Source organism: Portunus trituberculatus, chromosome 48 (assembly GCF_017591435.1).
Source record: "Portunus trituberculatus isolate SZX2019 chromosome 48, ASM1759143v1, whole genome shotgun sequence".
NCBI classification, from domain to species: domain Eukaryota; kingdom Metazoa; phylum Arthropoda; class Malacostraca; order Decapoda; family Portunidae; genus Portunus; species Portunus trituberculatus.
This window is the reverse complement of record NC_059302.1, coordinates 6,928,425-6,954,739: the sequence shown is the minus strand read 5'-3', so window position 1 is coordinate 6,954,739 and position 26,315 is coordinate 6,928,425. Positions and strand designations below refer to the sequence as shown.

General features: G+C 37.0%; 3 protein-coding genes across 4 annotated transcripts in view; 1 reads left to right on the top strand and 2 right to left on the bottom strand.

The window, feature by feature from the left end:
* LOC123498546 (cystathionine beta-synthase-like) overlaps window positions 1-1,138 on the bottom strand; it is a 44,850-nt gene extending 43,712 nt beyond the window's left edge. The window contains exon 1 of the mRNA XM_045245737.1: window positions 1,052-1,138. Coding sequence (XP_045101672.1) covers window positions 1,052-1,123 — 72 coding nt within the window. The 5' untranslated portion in view covers window positions 1,124-1,138. The remainder of the gene's footprint in view (window positions 1-1,051) is intronic.
* Window positions 515-13,451, top strand: LOC123498548 (gamma-glutamylcyclotransferase-like). 2 transcript variants are annotated; one of them, XM_045245746.1, is made up of 6 exons: window positions 515-731; window positions 1,401-1,616; window positions 3,655-3,948; window positions 4,181-4,314; window positions 4,974-5,154; window positions 12,824-13,451. In XM_045245746.1, the coding sequence occupies exons 3-6, from the start codon at window positions 3,700-3,702 to the stop codon at window positions 12,905-12,907; spliced, it is 648 nt and encodes a 215-aa protein (XP_045101681.1). In that variant the 5' UTR covers window positions 515-731; window positions 1,401-1,616; window positions 3,655-3,699; the 3' UTR covers window positions 12,908-13,451. The 2 variants fall into 2 exon arrangements, with proteins under 2 accessions (XP_045101681.1, XP_045101680.1); XM_045245745.1 differs by lacking the exon at window positions 1,401-1,616.
* A 3,939-nt stretch (window positions 13,452-17,390) lies between these two features.
* Window positions 17,391-26,315, bottom strand: part of LOC123498789 (photoreceptor-specific nuclear receptor-like) — a 20,524-nt gene continuing 11,599 nt past the window's right edge. Inside the window, exons 5-9 of the mRNA XM_045246214.1 lie at window positions 22,859-23,171; window positions 22,576-22,716; window positions 21,526-21,769; window positions 21,023-21,143; window positions 17,391-20,189 (exon numbers count right to left, since the gene is read on the bottom strand). Coding sequence (XP_045102149.1) covers window positions 19,945-20,189; window positions 21,023-21,143; window positions 21,526-21,769; window positions 22,576-22,716; window positions 22,859-23,171 — 1,064 coding nt within the window. The 3' untranslated portion in view covers window positions 17,391-19,944. The remainder of the gene's footprint in view (window positions 20,190-21,022; window positions 21,144-21,525; window positions 21,770-22,575; window positions 22,717-22,858; window positions 23,172-26,315) is intronic.

The following is a 26,315-nucleotide window of genomic DNA, read 5'->3' as shown; positions in this document are numbered from 1 at the left end:
ACAACACGATGCGATTTTTTTTTTCTCAATCACGCATAACCTGTCCTCCGACAATATTTGGCAAAAGGTTGCCACAATTTATGAACGCAATTCTAAATAGATAAAAAAAAAAAAATTCCCATGGGTTCGGAGCTTTTAACGTTAAAGGGAAAGCATTAAAACATCAGGAAAAAAAAAAAAACTTGATAAAAGTTAAACTAACTGTCTTGTCAGAAAATGGTGACCATTAAGACAATAATAGAGGATTCAGCCGTGCATAATACACACGTTTATGTCATGTGTGTGGAATACTATGGAATATTACAGTACTTTTATCGGTCATCATGCTCAATCACTATCTTGAGTGCTCCTCACAATATAGAAAATGCGCAAGATTTCCTTGGTGATATGACCAATCTTTGATCATTGTATATGTACCCAAATATGTCCCATAAATTGTAAGTCTCTCTCTCTCTCTCTCTCTCTCTCTCTCTCTGTGTGTGTGTATGTATGTAAAACATTTCACTAAGTAGCACCGTCAAGAATGTGTGAACGTAAATATTCAAGCATTATTGACTCACGGTCGAGTCTCGTGCTGACGTGTCACTCGACCAGCTTGTGTCAGACTCAGGCAGGCAACAACTTGACATGTGAGGCTACACTACACTGCTATTCATCTCATAGCTAACTGTATTTTGAACCATACTGCGAGCCCTTGATATGATAGTGCCAGCAATCACACAAAGCTATAGGTATGTTCAAGTGATAAACTATATTTTCTTGTATTATTTTTCAATGCATCATATTTTGCTAATATAACAGAAAACAAGAGATTCAATAAAATAAACCAAACTTAGGTCAACTTTGCCTCGTAGCTTGCAAGAAATACTTGAGCTTTTCTCTAACAAACTCAGTACAGCTAACGTAAGCCACCCATGGATGTTAACATCTGTCAAATGGCCACCACGAGGCCGTAAATCATCTTTTGCATTACTCACTAATAATTGAAAATGGAAAGAAACCCAATAACTCGTGCACAGTATATCTCATATGCTAAATTGTCTTTACTTGCCTGCTCAAGTGACAAATGTTGACCCGGTGTGGCGCCCTTCTGCCCTCTGGTGGCGCGTCCACCACACCTCATTCCTTACACATCAATACTACCTGTCTAATATCTAATCAAGCAAGAGACACAAAAGTATCTATATAAAGAATATTTTTCAGGCTTCAGTATTGTAGGATTATGTAACAGTATTGCTCTGGGAGTTCTAATCATCACATCTTGAAAATACTGATATCCTGTACAACACTTGAAAAATTGCCAAATGAGTGTACTATTTATATTAAGAGTATTAAGGAACATCCAATGTAATTTTAATATGTGACCCGAAAAAAATCGATTGTTTATATTCATTCTACAGTCCTGTACAAAGAGCAGACGACGCTTATCAGCTGACGCGGTAAACATTCCCCAGTCCCCGCCAAGAATAGACGGCCGTACGTCTACTTAAGGGCGGCGCCATATGACCTCTGTGTTATGGCGAGTTAAATCAATATCTCGGCCAATGCTGTCTAAGTTCAGAGTCACAAGATTACTAAGCTGAGAAGAAGGGTGTTAAGATTAAGACAACGCAGGGGTAAGTTCTATTGTATCAAATAGTTCCGCAGTTGTGATCAAGTTTAAGTACTTAGTTGTGTTATCATGGGAACTGAACTTATACATTAAAGTCTCTGATGTATATTAATGTAATTAATGTATTGTCACAAATTAATCGGCCCTTATTTAGTGATGACATGAGATTTGATATGTAAAAAGATTACAGAAATTATCAAATCAATAAATTCTTTGGTATACGTGATGGTTGTGCAAGTTTGATGAGTTTTTTTAAAATTTCGTTTTGCGAGCTTAAATGAAATGTGATTTAGTTCAATGGTGTGTTGGCATAAACTTGCCAATCTTATTTCTCTTATATCTGTCCCTCCAGAGAGAGTGAGTATACTGCCATTGATTTTACTTGATAGTAATTCAAACAAAGTAGTCATTATCATATATTATCTGATAATGCATTCTGATGACCATATAAAATGTATACATTATGTATTTGATATTGATTTTTTCTAACAGTATGTTTATGTTAATGAAAAATTTATATCATTAACAATCTTTATAAGTAAATAAATCTGTTATCCTGATAAATTATTAGTTTATAGATAGTATATCCAGAGATAAAGGTATATTCTCTCTCTCTCTCTCTCTCTCTCTCTCTCTCTCTCTCTCTCTCTCTCTCTCTATATATATATATATATATATATATATATATATATATATATATATATATATATATATATATATGCTATGTGAAATCTTGCATAGCTCAAAGATTTCCTCATGTCTTGCACCAAAAGTCTTTATTATGGCCAACGTGATTTTCAGAATATATATATATGCAGTGAATCATCCTTTATATATAGCTTTATGGCATCTCAAAGTTATGTGGCTACTGGGCAATCTTTCTGTTAGATCCCTTACCTTCTAAAACTCTTCCATAAATCTTATCCTTTCATCACATTACTATTGTGCCTTCAACTTTAGAAGCAACACACATTTCCTGCTCTCATTTTCATCCTTTCTTTTACACTGATGATACCATCATGCATCTTTCCACATCCATTCAGAGACCACCAACCCTTCAGGAAGAGAAACTTTGTAGTGTTCAATGCCTCAAAATTCAATTCCTCCATCTATCAAGTAGGCACAAACTTCCAGACAACTATCCCCTCTTCTTCAGTGATACTCAACTGTCTCCCTCTTCTATACTGAATAACCTCGATGTGTCCTTTACTCATAACCTTAACTGGAAACTTCATATCTCAAGTCTTGCTAAAACAGCTTCTATGAAGTTGGGCATTCTGAGATGTCTCCACCAGTTTATCTCACCCCTCTTAACTGCTAACTCTGTACAAGGGCCTTATCTGCCCCTGTATGGAGTACTCTTCACATTTTTTGGGGGGAGGGGGTAAAACTCACACAGTTTTATTAGATAAGGTGAAATCAAAAGCTTTTTGTCTCATCAACTCCCCTCCTCTGTCTAACTATCTTCAGCCTCTTTCTCACTGCCAAAATGTTGTATCTCTTTCTATCTTTTATTGCTATTGTCACGCTAGCTGCACTACTGATCTTGCTAACTACATGCCTCCCCTCCTCCTGTGGCCTTGCTGCACAAGCCTGTCTTTTTCCTCTCAACCTATTCTGTCCAACCTTCTAATGCAAGAGTTAACCAGTACTCTCAATCATTCATACCTTTCTCTGGTAAACTCTGGAACTTCCTGCCTGCTTCTATATTTCCATCTTCCCATGACTTGACTTCTTTTAAGAGGGAGGTCTTAAGACATTTGTCTCAGACTTTTTACTAATTCTGTATAAATCTTTAAGGGAACTGGCATTTCAAGTGGGCCTTTATTTATTTTTTTTTTATTTATTTATTTATTTTTTTTGTCTTGGCTGTTATCCCGTCTTGCATAAAAAAAAAAATAAAAAAAACATTCACATAGACAGACCAATATTTGTCTGGTGCCTCTCATTGCTTTGCCATGTGGTTTTCAACATGGAAATTTTTGTAACTAAATGTATATTTATGCATCTTTGTAGCTTACTGATTGGCTCTTGTATTACAGATTTATAGGCAAGGTTACTGAAAATGCATCTCTACAAAACACTGCATGGCCGAAGATCAGAGGAAGAATCTAAGAAGAACTTGTAAATATGTGGCACCTGTATTGATTTGTGCCATTTCACTCATTCTTCACTCTAGTGGCATATTAGTATTTCCCAAAATGTCTTTGAGTCATGTAGCAAAAATGGCTCAACATAACTGCTTCTTGTACTTTGCCTATGGCTCCAACCTTCTCAAGGAAAGGATTCACATCAATAATCCATCAGCAAGGATGATTGGTGTGGGCAAACTCAAGGTACAGTGCTGCCTCTGCATGCTGGTTCATTTACCTTTATGAATGAGTGGAAACAATTAAATATATTGTGATACATGTAGCAATAAGTCTAAAATACTGCATACATATAATTTTCTTATATATTTTGTTATGACTTATTAATGAGATGTTGTGAGGATGAAAAGGTTACTTACATTGATATACCAAAATTATCCTTAGGTAGTATTGTTGTAACAGTTGGTTTGCTTTTCAGGACTATCGTTTGGACTTTAATCACTTCAGCAAGCGATGGAAAGGAGCAGCAGCCACTATTGTGGAGGATCCAGGCAGTTATGTGTATGGAGTTGTTTGGGAACTTGCAAATGAAGACATGGTCAACTTAGATAGGTAATCTTGATGAGGAGTAGTCTTCTATAAACAAATACATTTTAGCACAAGAAAAATGTTTTGGTGCTATATCATGGAAATGATACGTTGTTGCACTGACATTCTCTTTGAAATTAGATACATAATTAAGACAGATGTCATACTTTTTCTCATAGTATGAACAAGCATACAAAGCTAGTGATTCCCAGTCTACTCATCCTGTGTTATTTCATTACACTATTTGTTTATATATCAGTTTGGCAAACCCACACCACACTCTCATGGACACATTACTCACACTCTTAGCCGTGTCGACCCCTGGTGGAAAGGGAGAGTGTCCTGGACCACCCTACTACACCCCAGGAGCTTAGGCATAGCACATCCGGCCACATACTTCCATGACAAGGCCTGACAGCAAACATTGGTTTACCCCTGCCCCTTCATAATGAGACTGTTCCCTACCCTGCACCAACTCCAATCCTGAGACCCCAGCAAATGCCGGGTACTTCCTGTGGAGTGCCTTGCAAATATACATAAGGAATATGGTAGCAGCATTTCCTGTTGCCCTTGTCTGCAGAGTATGTACCCAAACTTTATATATTCCTATTAAGAAAGAGAGAGAGAAAAGAGTGTACATGGCTTCTTTAAAAATTAAAATTTTAAATACATTATGTTTGCAGACAGGAAGGTGTCCATCAAAAAATTTATCGTGCAATGGACGTAAAAGTTGAGACCGAGAAAGGAGACCATGTTGAAGCTCGATCTTACCAGATAATCCGTCCACTAGAAGATGACAGACGACCATCCTATGTATACATGGATGTCATCATTCGAGGAGCAAAGGCAAATGGCCTTCCTGAGGTACTTTGTAGTTTTCTGTTTATGAAACTAATTTTTGAGGGCCTTTGGCTGTTTTTAATTACAAGTATTTGCTAATTTTTTAGATGTTACTGCTTCTGATGATTTTAATAATTTGATATTTTTTTGCTATTTAGTTTGAATGCTTTCTTTTCTGTTACTTATTTATTACTCATTTATTTGTATGTGAAAGTGACCACAAAACTTTATTAACATTTTTCTATGTGTAAATGTTATTGATTACTGGTATGACCAACCTTAGTTTAGCTTTAACAAAATGAATACAGCATAGGCTTACAAAATACCTCTGCTTAGGGATCTTAGAATATTTGAACTGATCCAGTCTGTGCTGCCTCCAATTGCTGTGAGCTTCCTGAAGTGGATGACTTGTGTAAGAGTCACCACTTTCACTCACTCATTCATAGCACTGAAAGAGGAAGTTCTTTTATCTATTTACACTCCAGAAACTTACATATGAGCGAAATGTAATGTATTCCAACATAAATGGAGTGATATCGGGATTTTAGAACTCAACGATTACTTGAGGGACAAGAACCCAGATATTGTGGGTCTTACTGAAACAAAACTGAGAGAGGAGAAGACCTGATGAAGGTTGGAGAAGGGAAATATAACGTTTGGAAAAGAAATAGAGTAGGTAAGATGGGAGGAGGAGTGATGTTGCTGGTTAAAAAGATATAAAGGTGGATCAAGTGAAAAAGGTATGGGAAAGGCAGAAGTGCTAAAGATCAGAGCAGAAACTAATGAAGGAAAAAGAGGCACTACATAGTGGTGTACGTACCACCTAAGACAAATGCATGGTCAGTCTCTCTCTCTCTCTCTCTCTCTCTCTCTCTCTCTCTCTCTCTCTCTCTCTCTCTCTCTCTCTCTCTCTCTCTCTCTAGAGAAGAAAGAAAGAAACAAGAAAAGGATATAATTGATAAATGTAAAGACCAACCAAGGCTTTTTACAGACATGTGAACAACAACATCAAAAATAGAGAAAGTATTGAAAGTTTAGAAGTAAATGGAGTATACAGTGAAGATCCCAGGAAATGGCAGAGGCTATGAATGGATGCTTTCGGAAGGTATTCACAAAGGAGACTGCTTTTGACAAACCACTGGTAATGGAACAGAAAGGGATTATGAAGGAGTTTCAAGTAACTGTGGAGGAGATCAAGAACATGATGGGGAGTTTAGAAGTGAGAAAAGCTGTGGGACCTGATGGGGTATCAGGATGGATTTTAAGAGAATGCAGGGAGCAATTGGCAGAAAAAGTTTGTGAAGTAATTGATGCCTCATTAAGGGAAGGTGTAGTGCCCCAAGACTGGAAAAGAGCTAACATTGTCCCAATCTATAAATCAGGTAACAAGAGAGACCCATTGAACTATAGACCAGTGTCACTTACAAGTGTGGTAGCTAAGATGTGTGAGAGGGTGGTGAAGACTAGATGGACAGACTTCTTGGAGAAAAATGACATACTTTGTGAGTGTCAATTTGGTTTTAGGAAAGGGCGTTCATGCACGACAAACCTGATATGTTACTATTCGAGGGTGATAGATGTAATACAGGAAAGAGATGGTTGGGCTGATGGAATATATCTGGATTTAAAAAAGGCCTTTGATAAGGTACCACACCAGAGACTGATCTGGAAACTTGAAATGGTAGGAGGAGTGCATGGCAGTTTACTAAAATGGATGGAAGACTTTTGGTAGGAAGAGAAATGAGAACAATAATTAAGGACAGACCATCAGAATGGGGATTGGTGGAGAGTGGAGTTCCACAGGGATCAGTGTTGGCACCAGTAATGTTCGCAGTCTACATAAATGACATGGTGGATGGGGTGTCCAGTTATGTGAGCCTATTTGCAGACGATGCAAAATTGTTAAGAAAAGTGAGATGTGACAAAGATTGCGAACTACTCCAGGAAGACTTGGACAGAATATGGAAATGGAGCTGTACATGGCAAATGGAGTTCAACACGACAAAATGCAAGAAAATAGAGTTTGGCAAGAGTGAAAGAAGAATCAGGAGTATGTACAAGATAGGAAATGAAGACATAAAACCAGTCATGAAGAAAAAGACCTTGGGGTGACAATTACCAATGACCTATCGCCAGAGAGACATATAAACAAAATAATTGGAGAAGTATTGAACTTATTGAGGAACATAAGAGTGGCGTTCGTATATCTAGATGAAGAAATGATGAAGAAAATAATTACTGCAATGATAAGACCGAGGCTTGAATATGCAACACACACACACACACACAGTGTACATAGTTTTAAAGAAAATTGGAAAAGTGTAGATATGGAGACATGGGGGCCACACGAGCATAAAGCCCAGGCCCTGTAAAACTACAACTAGGTAAATACACACACACACACACACACACACACACACACACACACACACACACACACACACACACACACACACACACACACACACACACACCATGGTCAAGACAAGGTCAAGATCGGATGGGCGGACCAACGCTCCCCGCGATCAGCTGATCTCAATACCAAAGGTTGTGTGTTTATGGAGGGCTGGGCAAATGCGTGACTTGTGTGGCAATAGTCTCCAGAAACTACATTGAAAGGCACCATGAGTAGGAAAGAACTTACACCCATAAGCAGGTATGAGAATAGGGAAGGAGTACAAGAAAAGGATGATGACGATGAGGAAGAGGCTAGATTCGGAGGATTTGATGAGACAAGTACTGCCCTCCATAGGTGAGTTCTAACTTTGGATAAAAAATTAGACAACTGGATAAGAGAAAGTATGAGAAGTAAAGAGAACGATGAACAGGAGAAAGAGTTTCTGAACTTGAAAGACAGGATAAAAAAAGTGGAAGAAAGTGAAGCTAGGTTAAGAGTAGAGAATGCGGAACTGAGAGAAGAACTAGCCAAATATAAGAAACAGATGGATGAAGGACTTGGTAAAGTAGAGAAAGAAAAAGAGGACCTGAAAGATCTACTTAGCAAATAAGAGGAAAGAGTACGTGATGTGATAAAAAAAGAAGTACAGTACAGGCATGGAGAGTACAAGATAAGAAAGACAAAGATAACTTACAGGAGGTGATTCAAGAACAACTAAAAGAAAGAGACGAGAACATGGCAAACAAAATGATTGGAGTCCTTAAGGAAAAGGAAAACCTAGTAAGGGAAATTGCAGAAAAAAAGAAGAGTGTAATTATCTTTGGACTAAAAGAAAAAAATGTAAAATATAGACCAAGAAGGGAAAAGGAGGAAATGAAGTCAGTTAAAGACTTACTAAAAAATCTAAATGACGAAGATAGGCAAAACCTAGAGGAGGAAGTGGAGGAAATTCACAGAATGGGACGTTATCAAGATGGAACAACAAGACCAATTAAGATACACTCGACCCTTGAAACAACGGACCTCCCATCAACAGATTTCGGAAACTACAGACAAATTCTGGAGTCCGAATTAATCTATGGACGAATATTAAAATGTGCGCGATTGTCCGTTCCCAGCAAATTATTGTCCGGTAGGTGGCGGGTCAGTCGTGTCATCAGCTGTTGGCCGCCATGTTTAATCTTTAGTCTGTGTGTTTTCAACCGACAGCGAACATTGTCCAGTGCTTACCACGGCATTTTTATGCATTTGTACCTTTCCCACGAGTGCTTAACCTATCCAAAATGCCTCCTAAACCTAGTAAACCAGTGAAGCGTAATCAAAAGGCTTTTCCAGTAGCTGCTAAGCTTGAACTAATACGAAAATTAGAAAATGTTACCTATTTTACGTACATTTTATACAGTTTTTTACGTACTTTTGCAAAGAACGGACTTTTGCAATCTACAGACAGGGTCGTGCATGCATTTGTCTGTTTCGAGGGTCAAGTGTACTACTAAAATCACAAGCAGCAACAGAAGAGATATTATATAGAACAACAAAACTCAGAGAAACAGAAGGCTGCATGGATATATATATATATATATATATATATATATATATATATATATATATATATATATATATATATATATATATATATAAGAAAAAATAAGAATGAGGAAGAAAGGAAGAGATACAACAAATTGGCGGCAGCAGTAAGGGAAAAAAATAATGAAAGGTCAGAGGAGGAAAAAAAAGCATTTTTTTGGAGAATTCTAGGAGACAGGATAAGAAAATGGTATATAAAAGAGAAGGAAGAGGCAACAGTGGACCAAGTGTAACTAAAAGTGATAAGGACAAGAAACTAAAAATTATGTATATGAACATAGATGGGGTTCTATCAAGTAAATTAGAACTAAAAGATTACATAAGGAAAGAAAAACCAGATATTGTATGCCTGGCTGAAACTAAACTAAATGAGACAATCAAAATAGGCATAGATAATAGATATAACATATGGAGGAAAGACAGAAGGGGTAAAGGAGGAGGAGGAGGAGGAGTCATGATAATGACAAGGAAAGAGATGGTGGTAAACCATGTGGAATATGGGGAAGGAAAAGCAGAAGTACTGTATATTAAGATGCATATTAATAAAAAAACTTAACAATCATTGTGATATATGTGCCACCAAAAACGAATGCATGGACCAACCGAGAATATAAAGATATGATAGATGACACTATAAGGAGTCTAACGAGAGTCATTAAAGAAAGGAGAAAAGTGTTATTAGTAGAAGACTTCAACTGTAAAGAAGTGGACTGGGAAAATTATGAAAGTGGTATGGGGGAAGAAGCTTGGGGAGAAAGATTCCTAAACTTAATGATAGATAATATGATGGATAAAAAAGTAAAGGAAAACACAAGATTCAGAGGAAACGATGAACCAGCGAGATTAGACCTGGTTTTTACAAGGGCTATACAAATGAATGATGATGTAAGATATAATGGATATAGAAGAGGGAAAAGAGATAGAGATGAATCATACAAAGGAGACCAATTAAATTACAGAAAGGCTGATATTGAGAATCTCAAGAACTATTTCAAATATGCTAACTGGGAGGAGATGGAAAACTCTGAGGGGGTGCAAGAGAAATATAACTTATTTTTGGAAATGTACAAAACGAGTCAGGGAATATGTCCCAAAATATAGACCTAAGGAAGAAGGAAAGAAAGATTGGTTTAATGCAAAGTGTCCCTGAGCAAAGGAGAAAAGAGATGGAGCATGGAAAAAGTGGAGGAGAAATAGAAATGCAGTAAATAAGGTAAACTTCAAAATAGCAAGAAATGAATATGTTAAAGTGAGGAAGGAAGAGGAGAGGATCTATGAAAAGGATATAGTCGAAAAATGCAAGGAGCAACCGAAATTGTTCTACAGATTCATAAATGGAAAAATAAGACAAAAAGAAACAATAGAAAGGTTAAAAGGAGAAAATGGGATGGTGGAAGACCCAAAAAAGTATGGCAGAACTGTTAAATAATAAGTTCCAGGAGGTCTTTACTAAGGAATCCAAATTTGAAAGACCACAGGGTAATAGAGAGACCATCTATATGGAAGAGATTAAAGTAACCAAGCTTGAAATAAAAGAGTTAATGAAGGAACTGGATGAAGAAAAGGCAATGGGACCGGATGAAGTCTCAGGCAGAATACTGAAAGAATGTAGGGAAGAACTAGCAAGACCTATACACATCATTAAATGCTCAATAGGAAATGGAACAGTACTAGTAGAATGGAAAAGAGCTGAGGTGGTTCCCATATATAAGAGCGGAAGGAAGGAAGAACCTCTAAATTACAGACCAGTATCATTAACTAGTGTAATATGCAAGATGTGTGAAAGAGTGATAAAGAAACAATGGATCGAGTTCCTTGAAGACAACAAATTATTATCAAATAGCCAATTTGGCTTTAGAAAAGGTCGGTCGTGTGTAACAAATTTACTGAGTTTCTACTCTAGAATAGTTGACAGGGTACAAGAGAGAGAAGGATGGGTTGATTGTATTTACTTGGATTTAAAAAAGGTGTTTGATAAAGTGCCACATGCAAGGTTGCTGTGGAAATTAGGGTGGTTTAAAAGGAAGCACATTGAGATGGATGGAAAATGATTTGAGGGGGAGAGAAATAAGGACGGTAGTCAAAGATATGAAATCCAAGTGGAGAGCAGTAGAAAGCGGAGTTCCGCAGGGGTCAGTGTTGGCACCAATACTTTTTCTCATTTAAATAAACGACATGCCAGAAGGAGTGAACAGCTACATAAATCTGTTTGCGGATGATGCGAAACTGTGCAGAGTTATTAAGCAAAAAGAGGATTGTGAAATACTGCCAGAAGACCTAAATAAGATCTGGGAATGGAGTAAAAAGTGGAAGATGGAATTCAATGTGGACAAAAGCCATGTCATGGAAATGGGAAAGAGTGAAAGACGGCCCGTGAGAATCTATAAGATGGGAGATGGAGTAGAACTGGAGAAAGTAAAAAAGGAAAAGCATTTGGGAGTGACGATGGAAGAAAATAATCAACCAACAAGCGATATTGATAGAATTTTCAGAGAGACCTATAATTTGCTAAGGAATATTGGAATAGCATTTCACTACATGGACAAAGAAATGATGAAGAAACTGATAAATACTATAATAAGACCCAGATTGGAATATGCAGGAGTAGTGTGGACCCCTCACAAAAAGAAACACATAAGGAAGCTGGAGAGACTACAAAAAATGGCTACAAGAATGGTCCCAGAACTTGAAGGGATGACATACAAGGAGAGACTAAAGCAGTGGTTCTCAAACGTTTTCATGAGCGACCCTATTTGGAACATTTCATTCCTTCACGACCCAGAGTAAGGTAAAGAGAAAGAAAATGTACAATGATTTATAGTTATATACACGAGCCTGCATGGGTCCACTGCCAGTCCAACATACGCGTTTGATACAGGAGTCATTCCTGTCAGAGACACCATTACGTGGTGCCCAGGAGGAGGGAGGTGGGGGGAAGATGAACATACATAACAAAAGTAATTTGTGGTTAAAGAATAATAATTCAATTTAGTAACTGAAATACACTGAGACACTGAAAGCATGTTAATGTTCCTGTGTCCCTGCGACCCATCAAAATTGATCTCGCGACCCAACTTTGGGTCGCGACCCATAGTTTGAGAACCACTGGACTAAAGGCTATGGATTTTCCAACATTGGAACAGAGAAGGGAGAGAGGGGATCTCATACAAGTTTATAAATTTGATCAACGGAATGGACCAAGTGGACAATGAGTATCTGATCCTGAGAGAAGAATATGCCAGTCGGAGCACAAGATCGCATAGTAAGAAACCAAGGAAGGGAAGATGTCTAAGAGATATTAAAAAGTATAGTTTCCCCGCAAAGATGTGATGAGACGTGGAACAGTTTGAATGAAGAAGTAGTGTCTGCATCGAGTGTACACAGTTTTAAGAAAAGATTGGATAAGTGTAGATATGGAGCATAAAGCCCAGGCACTGTAAAACTACAACTAGGTAAATACACACACACACACACACACACACACACACACACACACACACACACACACACACACACACACACACACACACACACACACACACACACACACACACACACACTCTTGCTATATTTCTCAACCTCACTGAGTAGATATATAGAGATGCATAATTCATTGTGAATAATACAGACAACTCTTAACCTTTTTTGTGTATCTGCAGGCTTATATATTTTTTTAATCATTTCTCATATATTTTCTTTTGTTTTCAGGATTATATCAAGTTCCTGGAAAGCATTGAACATAATGGATACAAAGGGTCAGTGGAAATTAATTTACAACTTGATAAACATTAGTCCTGATTTTCTCTTTCCCTTGGACTCTTAGCTATAATCTCAACAGTTTAATACTGAGTCATTGGGAATAATTTAGAGTCAGTTAGGAGTTTACATACATATTCTGTAATATTCTCAATAACATACCTAGCCTCAGATATGTATAAGATTACATGTTTACCACTGTCTGGAAATAAGTGCAATTTTAGATACATAAGCAGTTATATAGATATACTCACTATATTTAATCTCACATTATGTAGAATTTAGGGTCCTAAGGATTATCTTGGCATCATTATTCATTGTTATTTTACCATGTTGAATGGAACATAGATTTTCAACGTTCACACTTTCACATTCCTCTCAGCAAGCAAAGAAATTAAAATTATCATATTGCTTTATAGTATTTATCAGTATTATAAATTAATCTACAGAACAGTTTTGTCAGGTATTTCAGCTTTATACACAACACTTTTTCCATTACACTAACTGCAAGTTCTGCAGATGCATCTATTCACTGGCTATGGAATTTAATCTTTATTTTTACTAGAATATATATATATATATATATATATATATATATATATATATATATATATATATATATATATATATATATATATATGAGATATTCTGCACAATGTAACAGTTAAGTGAGATGTGTGGATGTGACATCTCTTACATTAATTAACCTTGAATAGTGCAGACAATTGCTCCCTAGTAATGAACAAAATTTTGCTGTTATTTGAAATCTATTGAAAGTAAATGGTGTAGTGGTTAGTTCAAACTGCACACAACCAAGAGCTGATGGGTCCACATCCCTGCCATGTTACCCCTCAGGACTCATGAAAACATCTCAGAAATTCAAATGAATTGAGGTCACAGAATCTATCTCTTCTTTGGGAGTTCCATTTCTAATCTGAGACTATTCTGTTTAGTGGCATAAATCCAGGGTTGTCTTGAGGGTATGGAGTGATTGGTTCCTTACGGATCCCACAGCAGCCATTTTACACAACTCTGCAACTTCATAACAGTACTGAAACATTTATCTGAAAGGCATGATGAATTGGCACAGGAGGGGCAACCTCTGGGAATGGAACCTTTGTTGGAACACTCATTGATTTGATACATTATCTGTGAAGCTAAGATTATTAATTAATTTTGTTTGATCAGCCTTGGTTGTCACTACACCCTGGTCATGAAGAAACCATTTGGAATTCCTTTCCAAGTTGTAAACTTGTTAACTTAGGAGGGAATAGATTCAGGTTGTAAACCAAGTTGTGACAGTACCATTTGGTAAAAGTGATAGGTGTAAAGCAATTCTACACTTGTGTGTCTGTATGTGTGTGTGTGTGTGTGTATTCACCTAGTTGTAATATTTACAGGGCCTGGGTATTATACTCGTGTGGCCCCATCTCCAACTTTCCTTTAAAACTATGCACACTCCTCGCTGACACCACCTCCTCGCTCAAACTATTCCACACTTCCACACATCTCTGGGAAACTATATTTCTTCACATCCTTCAAGCATATTCCCTTGGCTATCTTTTTACTATGCGATCTCGTAGTTCTATTTAAATTTTCCTCTTTCAACATCGTTTGCTCATTATCCACTTCATCCAAACTGCTCAACAGTTTATAAACCTGTATTAAGTCTCCTCTTTCTCTTCTTTGTTCTAAGGTGAGCAAATTCATTTCTTTTAATCTTTCCTCATAGGTCATTTCTGCCAATTCCGGAACCATTTTTGTTGCCATTCTCTGCAATCTCTCCAACTTCCTTATATGCTTCTTTTTATAAGGGTACCAAACCACCCCAGCATATTCCAATCTTGGTCTAATTACAGTACTAATTAATTTCTTCCTTATGTGCTTCTTTTTATAAGGGGACCAAACCATCCCAGCATATTCCAATCTTGGTCTAATTACAGTACTAATTAATTTCTTCATCATATCTTTATCCATATAATGAAAGGCTAATCGAATATTTCTAATCAAATTATATATTTCTCTAAATATCTTGTCAATATGAGCCTCAAACTGCCCATCATCTTGTATTATCACTCCCAAATCCTTTTCCTTTTCCACCTTTTTCAACACTACTCCTTCACCCATCTTATATAACCCTCTTGGTCATCTTCCATTCTTCCCCATCTCCATTACATGACTTTTGCTCAGATTAAATTCCATCTCCCACCTCTTGCTCCACTCCCAAATCCTATCCAGATCTGCCTGTAAAATTTCACAATCTTCTTCACTCTTCACACACCTACACAATTTCGCATCATCCGCAAACAAATTAATATAACTGTTTACTCCTCTGGCATATCATTAATATAGACAAGGAAAAGTATTGGTGCCAGCACTGAACCTTGTGGGACTCCACTCTCCACCACCAACCAGTCCGACTTTGCATCCCTTATTACCGTTCTCATCTCCCTCCATCTCAAGTAGTTTTCCATCCACTTTAACACTTTTCCTTCAGTCCTCCATAAATCTCTAATTTCCATAGCAGTCTCATGTGAGGTACCTTGTCAAAAGCTTTTTTAAATCCAAATATACACAGTCCATCCATCCCTCTCTCTTGTATTTTGTCAACCACTCTTGAATAAAAGCTCAGTAGATTTGTTACACATGACCTCCCTTTCCTAAAGCCAAATTGATGATCCGATAATAACTTATGATCCTCCAGGAACCGTATCCAATATTTCTTTATCACCCTCTCACAAATCTTACCGACCACACTTGTTAAAGACACAGGTCTATAGTTAAGAGGCTCTTCCTTACTGCCTCCCTTATAAATGGGCACCACTTCAGCTCTTTTCCACTCTACTGGTACTTCCCTGTTTCTAATGAGCACCTTATAATATCATATAATGGATCAATCAATTCTTCTCTACATTCCTTCAATAATTTTCCTGAAACTTCATCTGGTCCCATCGCTTTATCATCTTTAAGTTCCTCCAACATTTTATATAACTCCTTTTAGGTATCTTAATGTCATCCATGTGCACATTTCCTTGTACATTCTGTGGCTTTACAAACATTGTTTCTTTAGTAAATACTTGTTGAAACCTATTATTTAGCAATTCCATGATATTCTTAGGTCATCTACTATCCCTTGCTCTCCTTTTAATCTTTCAGTGGACTCTCTCTTTTTAAGTTTACCATTTATGAACCTGTAAAACAATTTTGGATGTTCCTTACTCTTGTCTACAATATCTTTTTCAAATTTTCTTTCTTCCTCTTTCCTTACCCTCACATACTCATTTCTCGCAACTCTATAATTCTCCTTATTTAGTATGTTCCTGTTCTTTTTCCATCTTTTCCAAGCCACATCTCTCTTTTCTTTAGCCTTAACACAAGCTGCATTAAACCAATCCTTTCTTCCTTCCTCTCTCAGTTTATACTTTGGTACAAATTTCATAATTCCTTCTTTATAATATTTCATAAAAATATCATAATTTTTTTTTGCACTAATGTTCTAAAATAATTTTTCAAATTTTCTGTGTCCATCTTTCTATAATTCAATCTACCACTCCTGTATGTCTCATCTCTTCTTCGCTGTGTTATTGCCATTTGCATTTCCATAACCACATGATCACTCTTCCCCAATGGACATTTATATTGTATATTCCCACACAGGCACACTTCTCATGTTAACACTAAATCCAGTCTAGCCGGTTCATCATCTCTATATCTAGTATTTTCTTTCACCCTCTGTTCCATCATATTTTCCATCATTAGATTAAGGAATCTCTCTCCCAATGCTTCCTCTCCAACACCACTTACTAGATTTTCCCAATCCACTTCTTTACAATTAAAATCTCCTACTAGTATCACCTTTCTTTTTTCAGTTAATACACTTTCCAAACTCTGTAAAGTATCCTTGATCATATTGTCGTATTCCCTTAATGTCCAAGAATTTGTTTTAGGAGGTACATAGGTCACCATGATTATTAGTTCTTTTCCATCACTTTTAAAAACCTTATGCTTATCACTTCTGCGTTGTTTTTCCCATACCAAACCTTATCCACATTTATCTCCTTCTTCGTCATAATCATAACTCCTCCTCCACCTTTACCCTCTCTATCCTTTCTCCATATATTATATTTATTATCCAAATTTACCTTTGTTTTTCATGCAATTTTGTCTCAGTCAAACACACTATATCAGGCTTCTCCACCATCATATAGTCTTGCAATTCCAATCTACTTGACAGTATCCCATCTATATTAGTATACATTACGGTCCACCTACTGCTCCCTCTAGGGGTTCCTCTGCATTCCTTCTTTCCACATAACATTTTCTGACTCTCTCTCCTATAACTCTCCAAAAAAAAACTTTTGCTTTTCCTCTTCAGACCGTTCATCATTTTTCCTTCTCGCCTCTTCCAACAATTCATTATAATCTTCTCTCTTCCTCATTTCTATTTTTTCTTACATACACCTCTTCACAATTTTGATGTTTTATATAAAATGTCCTCTGCAGTTTGTTGTGACTTTAGTACTGCTTTAATCGGTCTCTTTACTCCCTCCTTATAGGGACCCAATCTATGGATCTCTTCCACTTCTTCTTGTAGGTCTTTTTTTTTTTTTTTATCATCATTTAGATTTTTGAACAGATCTCTTACCATTTTCAATTCTTCTTTAATTCTCTTAGGCTTATATGTTATATTTTGTTCTTTCATCCCAAATATTATCACACTCCTCTTCTTTTCTGCTATTTCTTTTATCAATGTTTCCTTGTGTGTGTGTGTGTGTGTATGTGTGTGTGTGTGTGTGTGTGTGTGTGTGTGTGTGTGTGTGTGCATGTGTGTGCATGTGTGTGTGCACCCATATACTACATATACTTATGTATATGTGTTTACATTTATTACATACGACCAAAAAGTATGTGTGGTGCACCACCAAGTCATAAACTGGTGAATATACCAACTGTTCCTGTATTTAGGATTGCATATTGTAAGTGTGAATGTGAATGAAAGGACCCTTTCTCATTGGCATTGTTATTAATTGTTACAATATTTTTAAGTATTAATTGAATAACACTTTGTATACGATAAAAAGTCAAATGGTTACACAATTATCATAGAATGTTCTTCAGGTACTTAAAATATTCCTTGAAATACTGCCTACAGTATGCACTGCCATTCCTCACGTACGATAGCATTAGATCCCGGACATCCCATCAGTAAGCAAAATCATTGTTAAGTGAACATCTTTCCTCCCTTCCAACTACCTTTAATTGAAGGAACTAGTATTGGGTTTGGCCAGTTAAAACTACGTCAACAGCATAAGCTAGTAGTGGTAATAATAATGATGATAATAATGCTGACTATAGTAATGATTATCCTAAGATAGTGGGAGAGTTATTGATAGATGGCAGGGTATAGGGAAGTTTAGTGAGTGGGAGGGAGACTAGGCTGACCTAAGTGGCTCAGTGGCTGGTTAAAAGGTTGCTACCACATGGACCAGGTTTCTGTATGGCACACAATACATACATTACATTATTATTACCATTCTTTCTAAATGCTTAACAATTTAAAGTCATTGTATCTCTAAGGTATGGTTAAATAGGACAGTCATTAACTGAGGAGAGTCTGTATTATTTTTTTTATGATTGTACAACTCACAATTGTGATTAGTGAGGATCTGTCCTGTCTTCTCCTAAAAGATTAAAGCTTACTTGACTTTGATTTTTATTTAGTCATAGAAAATTTTCCTGAATGTATGCGTGTGCATATGTTGTTCTGGTGCATAAACAAATCAGAACTGCAACAGTATTTAAAAAAGAAAAAAGAAAAAAAAAACATGAAGGGTGGACATGCTAACAAAGACAACAGTATTATTGTTGTATAGTTAAACATGAGTGTAGTATGAGGCACATTCTAGATAGAAGAAAAATTACTGTCAGCAGCTCCATTCTAAACCATGTTGTCAGTGAAATATTTATTTTCATTCAAAAATAGGTGAATATGATATACACACAGACATACAAATACATAAGTGTGTAATTTAAATCTATTGTAATCATGTACTTCAGAATTATGCTATTGATATTTTAAGCTGAGTTTCATTTACTGACCTACAAAGTATTCATGTTCTATTTTCTATTCCACCATGTAGACCAGGTCTGCTTAATAATAGAACTTGCATATTTATTTGATATCTCTTTTTTTTTTTTTTTTTTTTAATTAGAACAAGCCTACTTTTGCTTCCAAGTTTGAGTTCCAGGTTGCTTGTTAAACAAATGGGGTCATTATGTTTAGCCATGTAGATGGTGCAGTTCAGTACATATAAATCATTCTGGTGATTCATTGAGAATATTTAAAAAATATGTGTATCAAAGCACAACTTTTCTATTGGAATAAAGAAACAAATCACATTTTTCGAAATGAAATATTTTATCATACAATGCAAAATTTAACTTGCTTTCCTATTTAAGACAACATATAATGCATCTAAATGTCTTAGTTGTATTTTTATCTTGAATGTCCAAACATCACTTCAATATCCAGTGAGTATTTCGTGTGCCAGCAACCCATATAAGCACTGATCATCAGTTGTTGCTGATGTAACCAACTGCCTCAATTTGCTTCTTAGCTTTATTCTTATGAGGCTGTGTGTTGCTGACCTGTGGAAGAATTTTTTTTTCCCCCTTTTGGGTGTATTCTTACAAATCAGCATTAGTTATTAATGAAGGTTTAAAGAGTTCAATACTCATGAAGTAAAAGTAATAAGCTGCCCAATCCAGGGTCTTGGCTTATGGCAAATGGAGCAGGGTGGCCAGTACCTTTCTCTGTTACCTTTAACGTTACTAGTCATTGCTGACCAGTATCCATTTAAGGCTCAATAAATTTAGTAATAGGTAGTTGTGTCAGAAGAATCCTGACTGTGACCTCCAACCCAGGACTTCTTGTTTTGTAGTCCAACTTATTATTTCCTAAGCTACCATGCTGCCCAGGTACTGATAGAAAATAATATTTGAGAATGTATAATTTTTGTTTAAACATTCATAAATCTTACATGTATGGAGATTAGTTAATATTACCTACAGATTCAGCTTGTAGAAAGGAAAGTGGCTACAACAAATGATGCAGCCTGAGGAGATGCAAGGCTAGGGATAAGAGTGTTAGTTACTACTTGTTGGGGAAGGCAGTGTAGGGAGGCCACTAAAAGTAAGAGGTTTGATGGTCTGAGTGGGTCACTGGGGCAGACTGAGACTGTGTGACTACTCAAAGTGGCTTGAGCTCTCTCTTGCAATGCTGATATCAACAACATCCCTTCAGTTGATAGGCCTGGCTCTGTCAAAAGATAATACATATTAGTATGTAGGTATATGACCATCTAGATCTACATACATAGAAATGTTCCCTGTTGAAGGGAGTGAAGCTCTTATGTGACTTGTTGAACAAAAAGATTATGATTTATTGTTGATGGTTAGATTGCAGTTCAAAGTGCAGTATAAAGATAACTGTCTTCAGTGAACATATTTGTTCACCAGAGCATTAACAGAAGCTAGGTTCATTGGTCATATATATATATATATATATATATATATATATATATATATATATATATATATATATATATATATATATATATATATATATATATATATATATATATATATATATATATATATATATATATATATATATATATATATATATATATATATATATATATATATATATATATATATATACATATATATATATATATATATATATATATATATATATATATATATATATATATATATATATATATATATATATATATATATATATATATATATATATATATATATATATATATATATATATATATATATATATATATATATATATATATATATATATATATATATATATATATATATATATATATATATATATATATATATATATTGTGTTAGTGAAGGAAAAGATAACTGCTTCACACTGCTACTTTTCTCATATTTGCAGCTGTATATGGACAAAATGGTGTGACAGACAGCATAAAGGAAAGATTGGAAAAAATACATAGTAGATGTTGGGAACATATCATTCTGATACCAAACATTGGTTAACAATAATGATGATGTCCATGACGGAAGACAAAGATTGCAATGACTATTAGGCTGACAACTTACGTGATCTAAGAAGAATGACTGCAGAGAGGAGCATCAGCTCAGTGGAATCTAAGGAATACTGACGGCACATTCTAAGTGCTGCAGAAACCTGGCCCGTCTCCTCACTCTTGTACATATCTGGCTGCAGGAAATATAATATATGTATACTATTTTAGTTACTTATCTCAACATTTTATATACCTAATGTATCAGTATGGAGAAATTGCAGAAACTTTTGCAGACTCAGTTATGTAGTCATGATGTACATTTAAGAATCAGCACGTTAGTAGGATCACCTAAATCGTGAGTAGGATAGAGTAGCAATTTTAATTATAACACCGTTTTTTTCCATATTAACTGGCAATGAAGTATTTTACTTTTTTTTTTTTTCACTTCCACTATAGTATTGCTTAAGCTTCATAATTTACTTTATGTATTGCATTCTTGCACGGAATCTATCAAATTTGATCAAGAACATTAGATAAAATATAAACAAAATATAATGCTGACATGCCAGTACATACCAATATACCATCATTATTTGAAACTTTAAGATCAACCTTTGCTTCATTTTGAAGGAGGAGGAGCAGGTCCAGAGGCCAGTATGCTGCATGTAAGAGCAAGAGTTGTGGCCAAGCTCTTGTAAGAAGGAGCAGGAGGTCATTGTGCGGTAGCGGGGTGAGGAAGGGGGAGGTCCTGGCTTGACGCACCAGCCAACCCAACACTTGCACTCCGATCTCTTCTCGTAGCTGACCTTTGGTGGAATGCCTAGTAAGATATGGCGTAAATGTCTAATTGCGTTAAATAAAGCAAGTTTTCATGTAGTTTCAGGATACAAACCTAAATTCTGACATGCATTCTCAGGAGCTTATGCCTTCACTCCTATTCATCACATTTGCTATGATCAGAGCTAGGCAAGACTCATTTTTCCAGGTGTGAATTTGACTTAGTGATTTTGCCGTCAGATAAGGTGCGACTGCGGCTTTGTTACTATTTCACCCTCTCCACCCCATTGAAATCGAGACTGCAACATTGCGACTGCAACTTTTTTTTTTTTTTCCAGTCCGACTCGGCTAAATTACAAAGTAAACTTTTTTTTTCTTTAACACGATAAGAGAAATATGGTAATATAAGACAGAGAAACATTTATTTTTACATAATTACTAGTTAAAACACAAGCTACCTAAACTGATACCTTCAGGTCATCCTTGTCCTCCTTCATGTTCTCCTGGCCTTTTTCCAGCCGCTACAATTTCTTGAAAAAAAAAAAAAAAAAAAAAAAAAAAATATATATATATATATATATATATATATATATATATATATATATATATATATATAAATAGTCTTTGTTCCCGTTTAAAGTCGCGAAAATTGGCGGTGCGAGTTTGCTTAGTACAACTTTTTTTTAAACAGACTTTGCGACTAAGAAATTCATGGTGCGGCTGAGTCGCAACTTAGTGCCGCAAAGCACTGCAAATTATACCGATGCAATCTCTTGATCTTTCATCATTCATGTGTAATTATCCGCTTCTCCCCCCCTCCCCCCAAAAACCAAACTTCTTTGTACTAACTTGAATTTGCGAATTGCTGAGGGCTGGGTCGTACAGTACTGAAGGCAGAAGTATGTAGCTTCAGAGGCGGAAGGCAGAGGTGTGGCGGTGGCGGTCGTGGCGGTAGAAAAGGAGGAGGAAGCGGCACGGACGGAGCAGTGCCTAACAATGGGTTGGAGGTCAGGAGAGACGCAAGGCTGAAAATAATAAGTAACTATATATTATCTAGTTATATAGTCATTGTTCATATGTTCAGCGGATTCTTTAAATCTCATATCGCTCTTTATATTGTGGAAATACTCACGACCAAGGCTTTTCTAATGAGCACCAGTGACTCGTGAGGGCCGGCGGCACTTCAGGCACCGCGGGTATGGGGCCAGATGGCAGCTTCGGCAATGGATGGAAGGTGAAAGTAGGCAGCAATGGAGGAGGACCGCTGATAGTCACGAGGGAGGGAGGAGGAGGGGGAAGAGGAGGAGGAGGTGGAGGAGGCGGCCCAGTGAGTTCCGAGGGAACCGTTCCCAACTCGGGAGTGGAGCAATTAGTGAGGGAAGTCTGTTGTTGGTGGTGCTGCTGCTTGAGTTTAGGTTTTCTTGGGCCTCTTTCTTCTTGCACAGCTGAAGGTAAACAACGACGTATTTGATTAATGATATTTGACTATTCTCTAGAATTTTACTGATACTTTTATTTACACTTATAAGAAACCCATTAGAAATATGAAGCAGAATCATAGCAAGAGAGGACGGCATGTATGAGTGGACAAAATATCCACATCACGCGAGTCCAGCAGAAGAGAAAAGTATGTGTAACGAGTTCACATGTCAATATTTGATCCGATATAGAGGATTATGGGGACAGAGCACCACATACATCAGCACACCTGTAAATATTTGATTATCTATTGTGCCTACTCACTATACAAAAGAAACCTATGTATCTGATATTGTCCTTCTCACTGTGAGTAAGAGAAAAAGCAGAAAATGTCTGAAAATAATGAAGCAGAGTCAATATATTGTTAGCGAGGCTGAGGCGCTGCACCCTCTGTCCTCGAGTGGTGGTAATGGATGGTATCGAGAAGCGGAGAGATCATAAAAAATCCATGTATCCTAGCCTCTTTACCTTTCCGGACCAATACTAAATGTCACGTTCATGTTTATCGTCTTATACACATTTTATTTTTCTGCACTATGAGCTTCGATTGGGGTGAGTGATGGTGATTTGTCGTAATGTATAGGAGTAATATGAGCAAGTGTACTTCACTTGTAAGAAGAAACAAATATTTGCGACGGAAAAAAGGGATCTGGCTATACAACTCACCCACAACAGCAACACTACTGCTGCTACACACAGCGACAAGAATGGAATAATTTTATAGGAAAATTTTAATGATAAGTTGGATATATGAGTGTGGCAAATCATCTGAAAGAAAAATTAGACAATAAAAAGCAGTGCAGTTGGTAAGGAAAAAATAATGTTACAAAAATGGTGACATGGCAGATAAATTCACTCGTGTACAGAATTAACAAGCAATGCGTAGTGACTCGTTCATCATTTGAGGCAGCGACCAGTGATCAACAGTAATCAGTAGCACCATGCCACTTAATTTCTTGCTGATATTTCATTCCGGAGTGCTGCAGCTTCAGTGTTTATGGGGAGAGGATAGTATAGGGCGGAGACTAACAGTCATTACCACAGGGATAAATGGTCAGCCCTACCAGCGTCATTTCCGGTGCTGACAGGTTTTAAGTATTGACAGTAACAGTTATTTTTTGATGTGAGAATCAGGGATGGGGCGGGACGCGTCGGGCCATTGGTTCTTGCTGTAAATAATAGACGTGAGAGAAGATTTCCGTGGCGCGAAATCCGGATTAAGGCCATAAGCTTCTGGATTAAGGCGGTTAATAATACGGGGGGACGAGCACCGACGAAGCATTTACTCGGCATTAGTTCACCAATCAACTTAAGTGACTGCACAGGTGAGGTTGTGTTAATCAAGCCCATTTTATTCGCCTACCCCGGAATCACCATTTACCTCATTTAGTGGTAAGTGTTGAATACTAAATGAGCGGTAAGGGGCGGAGAGACACGAAACACTAGAAATACTCGATCGTAACCAACACGCAGATCCAAGGATTGGCGTGGTGAAGCCTTGTTAAGCATGACACTACCCTCCACTCACACCTGCGGCTGATCATATTAAATAGCACTAACACTAGGCCTGCATGCCAGCTACTCAAGATTCATAACTATTAATACTCTAGGCAACAGTAAGTTATGATTATTCACGTAATGATACGGACTCATCAAACAGATGCACGTTCACCGAGTGCTTACATGCCGCCCAACGCGTAGTGATGATTATCATTGAAACCGCAAAGAGTGTGTGTGCACGCGTCCCCCACGTGTTGCCACTAACAAACACGTGTCCTGGCTTACACTAACGCATATGTAATAGAATGATTTCTAGGCTGGGTGTGTGTAAGAGGTATATGTACGTAAATTGAGGGACGATTATATCATAGGATATGATAAAGTTCTTAGAGTACGTTTATTTGTTACTATGAGCTTTATTGCTTTCGTCATGAGGCCAACAGCGCCAATATCCAAACTTTTTTCTGCATTTTTATGTCTTATTGAATTGACTGGCGCAATTATACATAAATGATCAAACACGAGCTGCTTCACTGGTTTTCAAGTTTACCATTATGAACTCAGCGTCCCACAAACCCAGAGGCACACTGATACACAGCAACGAAGCTCCGGAATGAAAACAAATCGTTGCAGGAAGTATAAGAGAAATTACAAAATAAGCTCGTTTTCGGTTTTGAAAATAAGATTTCTCTTTCAAGAGTATGAATCTCGGACAGATCATGGGCACAGAAGATAAAATTTTAAAAGATTTAGTCACAGAGTGGCAGCGCGATTCATAAACTAGATGTAGATGCATGGGACAAGTACTTTCTTGATGATCACTTCGTCGTTGTGAGTTTCGTGGTGTTCTCGAGCGGAACAGAAACTTGATCACCACGTCAGATAATATAATCATATATTTGTTTTGGTGGACAAATAACTTCAGGAACACAAAACGTGCGCCACCACCACGGCCATTCAGAGCCTGGAGAAGTACACACACACACACACACACACACACACACTCGCCGGGGTGTTTAGGAATCAGTGGGGTGTGTCATATTGAGTGTACGATTCCTGCACGTGGTCTACTTTGATCCCGGCCAGCACGCGTCTCCCCGCAAGCTCTGCCGCCCACACCTTACAGGTAATTAACTCAAGTGATTATTGTTCATACTTATACACAGTCTGCCATTGTTTCCAGTGAATTATTTTTCGTGTTAGGTATAAAGTAGGAACTTCAATCCCATGCTACTTGTACATTTGTCTTGTATGTTTAGGGAAGTACTGCATGTTAGACTTCCGTGCAAAAATGCCGCAACCATGCCTCGTATACATGAAAATAATAACCCGTGTATGCATTAAAGATCATAGGACTGAACAAATACTAGACATTCCACGGGCATATCAAGGCATTCTAAACGCAGGCACATTAAGCTTCGCACGTGCACATGACACTGGGTCACTTACTGCACGTGCTGGTAGGACGTTACACGAGGTCTCTCCCAAGACCTTTACTTTAGTTTCTGTAATCTGTTATGAATATTTAAAATGAGTACTCCTGCGTAATTACATTTGCAGGCCTAGTAAGTAGATGCTTTGCTAGAAGGGGGTAGGGATGGACTGTGTGA

Bases quoted from the DNA above. Each gene is read 5' to 3' on its own strand.
- LOC123498548 (XM_045245745.1), top strand. From the start codon at position 3,700: ATGGCCGAAGATCAGAGGAAGAATCTAAGAAGAACTTGTAAATATGTG. The intron at 3,949-4,180 runs GTACAGTGCTGC...TTTGCTTTTCAG, and splicing joins TTGGTGTGGGCAAACTCAAG to GACTATCGTTTGGACTTTAA. The intron at 4,315-4,973 runs GTAATCTTGATG...TTATGTTTGCAG, and splicing joins GACATGGTCAACTTAGATAG to ACAGGAAGGTGTCCATCAAA.